Source organism: Physeter macrocephalus, unplaced genomic scaffold (genome assembly GCF_002837175.3).
Source record: "Physeter macrocephalus isolate SW-GA unplaced genomic scaffold, ASM283717v5 random_541, whole genome shotgun sequence".
NCBI lineage: Eukaryota > Metazoa > Chordata > Mammalia > Artiodactyla > Physeteridae > Physeter > Physeter macrocephalus.
In genome coordinates, this window is record NW_021145875.1 from 29,020 (window position 1) to 40,659 (window position 11,640).

The 11,640-nt window shown below is 49.1% G+C and overlaps 1 protein-coding gene across 6 annotated transcripts in view; it reads left to right on the plus strand.

Annotated features, from left to right (window-relative positions):
* The first annotated feature begins 1,340 nt into the window (after positions 1–1,340).
* Positions 1,341–11,640, plus strand: part of LOC114485127 (zinc finger CCCH domain-containing protein 4-like) — an 18,817-nt gene continuing 8,517 nt past the window's right edge. For 2 of the 6 annotated variants that reach the window (XM_028485869.2, XM_028485872.2), the window contains exon 1: positions 4,197–4,412. In XM_028485869.2, the coding sequence (XP_028341670.1) occupies positions 4,288–4,412 (125 nt within the window). In that variant the 5' untranslated portion in view covers positions 4,197–4,287. Of the gene's footprint in view, positions 1,727–2,490; positions 2,642–2,761; positions 2,928–3,078; positions 3,193–4,196; positions 4,413–11,640 lie in introns of those variants that run through there. The other 4 variants (XM_028485867.2, XM_028485871.2, XM_028485870.2 and 1 more) reach the window with 4 other exon arrangements.

Here is an 11,640-nt window from a genome sequence, read left to right on the forward strand (position 1 = left end):
TAGAATACACGGGGTTCAGAAATCAAGGCATAGAAGGGGAATGGCACCTTTCACAATTACACATAAAGACCCACTTCTGTGCTTTTCCTTTCCATTCTCACAATCCTGCTCTACTAGCTCTCCGTGTGTTAAAAAAAAAAAAAACACCGTTTTTGGACAATTTAGTTATGAGCATGTGCCAATGTTTTACAATCATACATGCAAGGAAAAAAGGTCTCTTGTAGGCCAACTGAAACATTTTCTCTTGGTAAGGTCATTTTATAGAAGAGAATTGTTAAATAACCCTATTAGACTACAGATTAGATCCAGGAAGAAAAGATGATCCAGTTAAAGATAGCAGATTCTTGGCTGGCAGTCAGCTGACTGTTAACTGGGTGGGCCACTGATTTCCCAGAAGTTTCATTCCATCAAAATTCAATAGAAAATGGCTTAATCATTTCACTTTAACAGGAATGCCAATTTCTTCCCTGAAGGAGGTTGTAAATTACCCACACGAAGAGCTTGTGTCCCAGACCAGGTTTGGGACATCTTAAATTTTATAGTAAGATTAATATAGCGGGTGATCTGGCGTCTCTGTCTCCAGGGTTTTTTTCTATTCCTGGAAACTAAGTGGTCCTTGCCTTGTTTCAGGGCCTGAAATAAGCTATTTCTTCTGCCTGGAATTATCTCTTCTTCATGTCTCAGCTTAAACAACCCTGTCCCCCAGTATAACAGGAGCCCCCGCTTACTCTTCAACTTAGTTTCTTTCCCCTGGGGCATTATCCGTTTTTAAGCTCCAAAAATAAACTATGTTCCATTCGCCCATTACAGGACTTGGCACTGTACAAGGAGCTCACAAAAGCATCGAATGAAGATCCTCTCTTGTAAACAGGACTGAACAGAATTTTTGCAGGAGGGGGCAATGGAATGCTAGCTGATTAAAAATCTTGTTATGCTCCTTAAGGCTAATCCTATGACCTTGAGCCAATTACCTAGACACCGCGAGGTTCAGTCTGCACCCATTAAACGGGCAGCTTGGACTTCCCTGGTGGCACAGTGGTTAAGAATCGGCCTGCCGATGCAGGGGACACGGGTTCGAACCCTAGTCCGGGAAGATCTCACACGCCGCGGGAACAACTAGGCCCGTGAGCCACAACTACTGAGCCCGCGTGCTGCAACTACTGAAGCCGGCGCGCCTACAGCCCGCGCTCCCCAGCAAGAGAAGCCACCGCAATGAGAAGCCCGCGCACCACAACGAAGAGTAGCCTCGCTCGCCGCAACTAGAGAAAGCCCGCGTGCAGCAACGAAGACACAAAGCAGCCAATAAATAAAAAAAATAATAATAATAATAATTCTCACTTTAAAAAAAATAAAAAAATAAATGGGCAGCCAATAGCTCCCCTTAGTACAGTTGTGAGGATCAAAAGATTTTACGTTTTTATACTCGAACCCAGTCAGTGCTCCCATGTCCATCCAGCATTTAAGATCTTCCACCTACTAAGCAAGCTCTAGGTTCTTAGCTCCCCCAAAGCACTACCAAGGACCGCCCTCCCCGCCCAAGGATAACATCATCAACCCAGGTCTCTAGTGATGTCATCTCCGGGCCTGTTCTGCTTCATCCTCCGGAAACCTACAACTCCAGGCACCCGGTCTCCAGCCTTCGGTTATTTTTTTCTCTCCATAGCCCGAATTCCTTCTTTCCCATTCTCCCACCTAAAACTTTCGACTCTTCCCGCCTTCCCTCAAGGTAGCAATTTTCGGTTCTCCCCGCTTGCTCTCGAGCGAATTCCTCAAGGTCTTTTACTCTCTTAATTAATCGCTTCACTAGCCCCACACTTCAGCTCTTTCCGTCTAAATCCTATTACTGCCGCCGGGCGTCAGTCGGCTGTTTCCGCCTCCTGTCACCCACCCTAGACACCGCCTTCGCTTTTTTCCGGATCACCACAATTCCTTGTTTTTCCCCAGTCCCGATTCGCTTCGGCTATTTCCGGCTCCCCGGGGCCTCCCATTCTTTCTCTAGCCCCACCCCCGTTAACAACTTCGGCTCTTTCCGCCCCTCGCGATCTGCCCCTCAGCTCCTTCCGGCTTTTTCCGCCTTGCCTCGGCCTCACTCTCTACCTTCGGCTCTTTCCGCGGCCCTTCGGGAGAGCAGTCTGTGCCTCTCTCCTCCACGTGACACCGCCTCCACCTCCCAGTTCCCCCTCCCACCTCGCCCTTCCTCCCGCCTCAGCCTCTTGGCACGTCCGGGCCCGAGCCGCCATTTTGTGTGAATTTCTGACTGCGGCAGGGGCCGGGAAGCCGGGGCACCAAGGGCGGGCAGACAGACAGACACAGTCGGCCTGTCTCCGCGGCCCGTTTCCTTTTCCTAAATTCCTTTTTTTTTTTTTAATCGCCCTCGCTCGCTCTCCTCTTTTCCCTTTCCCCCTCGCTTGCTCCATTGCGCGCGGCCCGCGCTAATTACACCGAACCACCCACCAGTGTCCGTGTCCCCCGGGTCTCCCACCCCCGGGCCCGCAGCGGTGTGTGTGTGGGGGTGCTCTCGCCCCGATGAGGGCCCCGCGCCTGTGAGCGAGTGACCCCAGGGGCGGGCTGCGGAGAAAGCAGGCGGCGAGCGGCCCGCTGAGGCCTAGGCCGTGCATCCTACGCGGAGGTCGGCGCAGAGGTGATTCCGAAACTGAAAAATATACCCATTCCTATCAGGAGCCCTCAGAGCTGAAGTGTGCCCCTCCCGCCACGCCCAAGCAGTCCTTTTTCGTGCATTAACATCCCCTCCCCCCCAAAGGAACTATGGAGGCCGCGCCCGGGACCCCCCCGCCGCCGCCATCAGAGTCGCTGCCGCCGCCATCGCCACCACCGCCATCAACGCCTTCGCCTCCTCCGTGTTCCCCCGACGCCTGCCTGGCCACCCCGCACCTCCTCCACCACCGCCTCCCGCTCCCTGACGACAGGTCAGGCCCCCGGCCCGGCCGGGGCGGCGTCCCCGGGGGGAGGTTGAGGAGGAGGAGGAAGGGGGGCGGCCGCCATGTTGGGCCGGGCCGCGGAGGAGGAGGAGGAGGAGGAGGAGGAAGGGCGGGGTCGGTGGGTGTCTCTCGCTCGCTCGCTCTTTCTCACTTGCTTTCTCTCCCGGCCTCATGCGTTTCCCCCCCCTCGCGGCGCTCGCCCGCTCTCCCTCGCTCTCGCTCTGTCTTTTTTGGGCGCCATGCTGAGGGGAAGGTGAGGAGGCGCCCCCAGGACCCCCCGCGCCCGCCCTGGGGAGGGGGCGCCGGGGGCGGGGGGGCTTCGGAGGCCCACCGGGGTCCTGGTTGCCCCTGCTCCCGGAGCTGGCAGCCACGGGCCCGCCTGCCCGTCGCCTGGCTTCGGGGAAGGGAATGGGGGAGGGGCTCCCGGACCCTTTTGGGGGGGATCTCGAGCAACAGCCCCGCTCTTAGGGGTTTGGAGTCGGGGGGGGGGGCTCCCAGACCCCGGCAGTATCCTTTCTCCTGGGGGTGGTGTGCCCTGCCCTACTTGGAGAGGTACCCTAGCTTTTGTAGGAGGCAGGAAGTGGGGGTTCGTTAATTTCTTTCTCCATCCTTACGGGGGGTCCTTTCGGTGGGGGCCTCTTGCACTTTTTTTTTGGCGGGAGGTGTTTCCTAGCTATTCTCTAGGGGGCAAAATTGGGAGGATCTCTCGCCCCTTTGGAAGCCCCTGCCTCTTTTTGGGGAGAAGACCCTTCCCCATGCTTTCCTTAAAGGGAGGGGTCCTCCTGATTTTCGTAGGTAGATGATGCGTTTATTGACGGGGGTCGGGGGGGAAGCTGGTGAGGTTTGGTTTCCCTGCCTTGGAGAGGAGAGGAAGTTGGTCCCCTCTTTCTCGTGGGGTTCCCTCCTTTTTCGGGCTACAATGGGGCGCCATCCCTTCCGGGAGAAAAAACCGAGGTTTCCTTGTGCTTTGGCAAGGGGTGAAAGGCAGCGCCCCCCTCCCCTTTATTAAGTGCGAAATGGGCTCGCCACATGCCCTTCTCTGGAGGGTGATAAAGGGGCCAGCCCGGCGCGTTTCAGCGAGAGGTTTGGGCCCCATTTACCCTGCGCCAGAAGAAGGTTGGGGTGCAGGGTTCGCCCACTCTTTTTTGGTGGGGCAGGGGAAGAGGTGGCTAGAGAGTGGATTTGGAAATCGTAGAAGGGTTTCAGCCGGCAGGAAAGTGAGTCTTGGAGGGAGTGGGGGTGGGGAGGGGAAGAGAAGGCGCTGGACAGATGGCTGCCCCGTCGCAGCCCGGGGCTGGGGAGTCGCAGAGGACCCTCCCTTAGACAGGGGTCTTAGCTAGGGCTTCCCATGCCAGGCACCACGGCCCCTTCTCCCCACTCCCACCTCCCCTTTTCCCTTTCTCCTTCACAGACCATACTTTGCCTTTTAAAAGAAATGCCACCCACATTCAGAGACACAAGTGCAGCAGTTTGGTGAGCTTTTACAAATTTTTTGTTTTGTTTTGTTCTGTTTTGTTCTAATTAAATGTATCGTCCTGGGAATCGCAGCCCATCGCAGCCTGACTCCAGTTCAAGGAAATAAACAGATTAGCAAAGGTCTGTTCGCTAAGCCCACGTTGGGCTTCCGGGCCCCCTCTTGGGGGCAGGTGCATTACTCAAAGGTGCTTACACGCTTTATTCGACCTCTAAGGAGTTCTCTTATGTCAGAAGTGTATGTCTTACAATGGGTTGGGATGGTAAGTAGCCTCTTTTATTGAGTAATTCAATTATCTCCCTCTTTTTGTCCCTTTCCTGCCTGCCTTCCTCCTCGCCTTTAGACCAAAGTGATGCTTGAGAGCGTGAATTTATATGTTCAAATCAGGATTCTAACCCTGTTGAGCCCTTTTAGACTTGCACATCCTTTTCGATGTTTAATTTTTAAAATTTGATGTACACAGTTTTCTCAAAAAAGAAAGTGTATTACTGTAACATGACAAAAACCTCTGTAAAAGGCCCATATGTTTTCAAGCCCTTGGTATCCCTCTTGCCATTTCAGTCCATTGCTTTGTCTCCAGCCTTCATCTTTGAAGAAAGTGGATACTTCAAGTCCATTTGTAGGAGACGAGGTTACTGAATTTGGTTTATGATGCTTGCGTGCAAGTTAATGTTCTCCCTCCCCTCTGCCCCAACTGCCCCAAAAAGATTGTGGTTCAAGTAGATCCAATTTTCTCATTTGACTCCGATGTCTCTTATGGTGATGGACGTTTAAATTAAGCAAGTCATTTGTAAAGTACTGTTTAAGCACCAAATCTGTAAAGTGTGTCAAGCCTCAGTTTCCTCTCCCCGTCTCCACTGTTCCTTTGTTCGAAAGCACATGCCTGACCGTGAAAAGTCGATGCAAACGTGTTACACGCCCAGCCATGGTGGAGAGAACACTTCCTCCGGCCCCGTCCCCCCTCTCCTACATGTACGAGGAAAAAACAGCAACAGAAATGACTTGCAGAACCAAACACTACTTCTGATGTGTTTTACAAGCATAAGTTCTTCTGTTAAAAGACAAAACACGTTGAAGTTCCATTTTCCGTCTTGCCCACTTTTGGTCCCTGACATACTTTGTTAGAGAAAACTTTTTAACACACAGCCCTCTTCCCCTCCCACGATCCTGTTTCCTTTTTTCCATTCTTAGGAGAAAAAAAATTCACCGACATTTAGATGAGGAAACATGTAAACTGCAATTCAGTGGGCCACTCGTTTTGTTCTTCCTCTCGGTATGTTCACAACTTAACCGCCGTGATGATCTTAGGTATGTAAGATCAGTTGTGGGAGGAAGACGTGTCCACACAGTCCAGTGTTCCTGCAAAACAATGTCTGAAGCACAAACTGAACACACTATCCAGTGCGCAGGGTCAGCCGAAAATGAATTGCATTTATTTGAAGTTTCCCATCTTTTGTAAAATTTCTCCTCCAGGAGCCAAGTGCAGAAACTGGATGCTAACAGATGAACCTTCCAAGTGACAAGGGCTACTAAGTGTAGAAGGATGCTTTTTTAACTTTACTTTTAAAATGAAATGTTAAGGAAATTGCATTTCTTTTATAAGTGAAAATTTTAGCAGTCATTAATGTTAAAATATTTCCTCAAGCACTTAAAAACGCTCAGGCATATCAACACAAGGGTTTATTGTTTTTTTCCTTCTCCAAGGAATCTCATCCATCAAATCCAAGAAGCCCCAGTAATTATGTCAAACTATTTCAGAAGTCTTTGTTTTTGAAATGTCACAGTACTACCTTTCCCCCTTCAAATTGATGTACCAGTATTAGTTAAATTTCAAATTAATGGATGTTGCAAAAAAAAAAAAAAAGGGTGTCACTCAGAATCCCTGATTTAACAGCAGCTCTTATACACTTGTAATCTTTAAAATTTTTATGTTCTCTGGGGAGAGCTTTAATCTGAAAGCAAATAAAAATCTCCCAGTAGAAACAAAATCACTTGTGACCATGAAAACAGTTATTCTGGTCATAAACCCCTTTATATTTTTTATTCCCCTCAAATTTGCTCTTCAAAAGAAAAAAATGTGATTCCGCAAAAGGGCTTTCTAATTCATCACCTGTACTATCTCCCAGATAGGGTTTCGATTTGCTCTGAAGGTTTAAATTTTTGATTCTTAACAAGCCGGAGTTTTCTTAAAGTGGAGCTAGCTATTTTAGAAAACCAGTAGTATGGCTTTGCCTCAACCAGGAAGGCTGATCCCAAGGGAAAATTGTTTTGCACCTGTAGAAATGCAGGCTTTCCCAGCTGTTGACTGGCAAGTTAGAGATGAATGGTTGCTTCTGAGTTTGTGATTTCCCCTCCAGTTGAATGTAGACAATTTCATATTGGGCTGGTTCAGTAATTTGTTGTTGAATAATGCCTCTACCTCTGCTCCTTTCTCTTAGATCTTTTCCCTTCCCTGACGTGCGAAAAATGGATGTCTCAGGGTTGCCTTACTTGTTGTTCGCTTCTGTTACATTTTTGTGGTTATCAGGTTCCTAGAGCCATCTTGTTGTGTAGGCCAGATCCAGTTACAATAAATAACCTCTATGACGAAAATCGCTAATGAAACTATTTCCAAGCCTCTGTGGGTAGCTTCAGGTCAAACCATATTCCAGAGAACCTAATTTTGGTCCCTGCAGACGATATTTTCTACTACCAGAGTGACTGGTTCTGACCCAGCTTAGGTTAGAAGAAAATAATTCAGAGCAAATAGGAAGTGAAGTGGCTGAGTTTCTAAATGAGCAAGGTGCTCACATGTACCTTGGTAACATAACGACTGACATAATAGGAGAAAAAAAAGGATTGTTACTGAGATTTCTGGCAGTTGGTATTTAATAAGCTGATTCCAAGATCCGCAGGAGCAGTCTGCTCATTGGTGGAGGGAATCCTGTTAAATTGTTTAAGGTCGGTTTCAGAGTTAGAACCCAATGGAAAGAGTGGAAAAGCTGCCTGTTTGGGTGGCATATAAAGTTCATTTGAGTAAGTTAAGGTAAAACAGATTGTTTGGTATCAGGGATTTGGCTTTGCAAATTTATTGGCTGAGTCTTTGCTGCAGGCCTCTTTTGCTTTTGATAGTTCATGAAGATGCAGTCTTGAAGACATTGTGCAAAGTTTTTTGCCTCGATTTAGTAACAATATGAGGTTATGAGAGCAGTTCTTCAAATTTTTTAAAAAAATTTATTTTTGGCTGCCTTGAGTCTTTGTTGCTGTGCATGGGCTTTCTTTAGTTGCGGTGAGCAGGGGCTACTCTTTGTTGCGGTGCATGGGCTTCTCATTGCAGTGGCTTTTCTTGTTGCGGAGCATGGGCTCTAGGCCTGCGGGCTTCAGTAGTTGTGGCTCACAGGCTCTAGAGCACAGGCTCAGTAGTTGTGGCCCACGGACTTAGTTGCTCCGTGGCATGTGAGATCTTACCGGACTGGGGCTTGAACCCGTGTCCCCTGCATTGGCAGGCAGATCCTTAACCACTGAGCAACCAGGGAAGCCCATGAGGGCAGTTCTTAAAATACATTTCTGACCCTTAGTCAGTTGATGACCAAGATGAAGACGTGGCCTCTTAGTTGGTGTAGACGTAGTTGCATCCTGCTTTTGGAATAATTTTTTTAGTAGTACATAGGTTATTTGCTCAGAGCATAGTTTGCTTCTGTTGGCCAAATTGCTCTGGGTAGAGGATCTTTCTCGTTTTTTTATTTTTGTTATTTTTCATCTGTGTGAACTGGTGACTCAGCTCGCTATTTGTAAGGCAAGTGGTGACATCTTTTGAACATTGGAGGTGGCAACAGGATATGAAGGAACAGCGTGGGTTTGGAGGCAGATAAGATTGTGTTCAGTGTGCAGTGGCCACCGAGGATAATGCCCTCCTCTCAGGGGCATTGCGGTCAAATGGGCATATGCAGAACACCCACACAATGCCTGGCATTCAGAGAATCTTGGTTTCTTTATCTTCCTGCTGTCCCTACTAGAGAAAAACTCTAAATAGAATTTACAGGCTGGTGTAGAAACAGAAGTAAGAATAACATCTGTGTTTTTGAAGGAAGTCAATTTATCTTTCACTTCTTAGGTTTCTGGTCAGCAATTTAATTGCAAGGAGCTGATTGGGGTTTCAACTAAGTGGAAGCCATCTTAAGGCATTTCTTGCTGGCTCAGTGTCCTTATTATACGATGCTGCAACAGTCATGCTTTCTTGAGCTCATGTTGGCTACCTTTCCCTGCTCATCTTTTGCAATTAGAGTCTGAGTCAGGGCTACAGCCTTGGTAGGCCTCCTGAGACCAGGGAAACCAGGGCTCTAGCACCTCACCCACTGCTAACCAGTCACGTCCCCTTAAGTAAGTCCTTTACCCTCACCAGAGTCTGAGAGAAATGAGTACGGTCTGTCCCAGCTCCAAGATTCTCCCACCCCTTGGTGATTTGGCTGAGTCAGGTAAGGTTTTGTTCATTCAGCAGCCGGGCTTGTCTCGTGCTTTTCTTGGAGCCGAACAGTTTTCGGAGTGTTCAAGGAGCCCTTCTCTCCTCGGGACTTCATTTAGAGTTGGGCAGAAGTTGGTACTGCCTTTACCAGGCCTCATGTTACCTTCCCGTATCTGCCCTGCCTTCTGCCGCTTCTGGCCACGGTGAGGCATGGTTGCTGCTACTGCAGCTCCTGATACCCAGCCGCAGAGTAGATGCCTTGAAAATGAATTGTAAGGGTAGGCTAAGTGGCTAGATTCCAGGAAGAGCCGTTAGAGAAACCTTGGCTCAGCAGCTTAGCTGAATTTCAGGCTGGATCCCTTGTCCCTGTTGAGTGATCCCGGAAAACCCTACACTTCAGAGCCATAAAGCTGCATAGAGCCTGGATGCCGCCTGCTCCCTCCACACCAGGCAGGCCCAGTTCTGTAGAGAGGTGGTGGGGAGTGGTGGCTGGCTGTGGACGTGGGTGTCAGGCAGACTGGATGTGCAGCAAGAGTTACTCATCTCCTAGGTCAGTCTCCTGGGCTTCCCAAAGGTGTGACAGTACCTCTTGGGCATTGTCATGTGAAGGTCAAAGATTACCTGCCCCGGGGGCTGTCTGAGTGCTTTTCATGCATTAGCTCACCTTAGTCCTACTGCTGAGAAACTGAAACAGAAGTGAAGTCACTTGTTGAAGGTCACAGAACTGTTGGGTGTGGAGGCAGTTAGAACCCAGCCAGTCTGTACCCAGCCCTGAGGTCTATACCCAGAGGCTGTCCTGGATCTGGCACAATATCTCTCAAACTGCAGCACGCAGGCATTAGTGGGATATAAGGCCCATTTTTTGATTTGCCTCCTGTATGTGGAAAACAAATGGAAGAGGGTAGAAAAAGCAGAGTACCGCAGAGGTTAAATGTGGCTTTGTGAAAGTTTATAAGCTGAGTTTTATTGGAACATTAGTTTATCTTCTCTGCGGCTACTTTTGCGCTAAACAGCAGAGTTGACTAGGTGGGACAGAGACTGTGTGGCCCGCATGGCCTAAAGTGTTTTTTGCTGCCCTCTGCGCTGGTCTTGTGGGCCTAGTGCCTGGAGGTTGTACACAGCAGCCACCGTCGTTTATCTTTGCTGTGGTGGTGGAGGTGTTGGGGGCAATGGGAGGGGACTTTAAAGTTGTCCCCAAAGAGAGGGGGGCTGTGCTACTACTGCCCCTCCATGACTTGTTGAGGTTCCATCATCCCTGTGTTCCACTCCTTCCAGTGGATGTAGAGGCCCACAGCCAGGCTTTTGAACCTTTAAATTGAAGGGATGTTAATTCATTAGAAGGAACCAGAGACCTCTTGTAGTCCAGTGAGGAAATGGATGGCAGCTAACACATCCCTTCTATGGCCCGACCCAAGGGAGCTGGGCCCAGACGTGAGTGTCACTTGGCTAAACCTGCACTGCAGGTGGCTTGGATTATTGCCCTCCTCATTTTCCTAACAGACACCAGGGCTTAGGTTTCCTTGGGATTCCAGGCCCTGCCATTGCATGGGGCACCAGAGCAGTCCCCGGAAGCACAGCCTTTCAGCGACAGAGGCAGCCCCTGGCTGCAGTCCTGAGGTGGCTGACTGGCAGCCACGTTCATCTGCTCGGTTGGTGCACCAGTCACATAGGGGCTCTTGTCGTTTACCCTCTGGTCTATCAGGAAGCCCTCGATAAACACCTTGGTGAATGTGTTTGTGACCAAAGGCAAGCCCTCAGTGACCTATTTAGAGTTTTAAGTGATCCAGGTTGCTGCCTGTGAAATGGTTCAATGTCTGTGTTGATGAAATTGACAAAGAGGGTGTGGATGGCTGAGTTTGATGCCTGTTTGTGTAGACCATATCCCAAGCACCCGCCCAGTCTATACCTGGCCCTGTGCTGGGCCCTTGGAAACTCAGGGATGACTGCCAGCCTCTTCTCCGCCCTCCAGGAGCCCACCGTTGACTGGAAGTTAACAAGTAATTGTATACAGATAATTGCGTATATGAACAAGAAATTTTTGCATCCTAGGCCAGGTCTCTTTTAAGAGGAAAATGTTAATACTTTGTTTTGGCTGAATGGAACCAAATTGATTACCCTGAAAAAATTATAAGCAAGAAGTCTTAGTTCACAAGTTTCATGGTTCGATTTTCCTTTCTGGAATAATAAAAATCATCTCTCTTTGAATGAGAACCAGCATCTTTCCAGCTTTAAGCAATCCAAAGCATGGTTGGCCTGAGAAGGTGGTTAGGAAATTCTTTGTTGCTGCGAAGCAGATTTCAGAGCTTCATCTGACAGGAAAAACTTGGATCAGAGAGATGCCTCTATCAAGAACATGAGCTGTTTTCAGAGCGAGTGGGAGTAGGAGAATAGCTATATGAGCAAAGAAAAGGACACTTTTGACTCAGAGATTCGTCTAGCAAGCTAGATTTTTCTTGGTCAGCTTGTTCTAAACTCTACAGAAATGTTCTGCCTAAGAGGTTTGTGTGCTTGGACGAACCCCAGTGTGGATGCCACACACTTGGGAGTGTAGCGATCCTTCTAGCGTTAGAGGACTTGGGAATTTTCTTCCCTTGGATTCATGTTGCTTTCTGTCCCTCTTGGGATAAGTCCTATTTGTTTTTTGTTTTTGTTTTGTTTTTTTTCCGGTATGCGGGCCTCTCACTGTTGTGGCCTCTCCCGTTGCGGAGCGCAGGCTCCGGACGCGCAGGCTCAGCGGCCATGGCTCACGGGCCCAGCCGCTCCGCGGCATGTGGGATCTTCCCGAA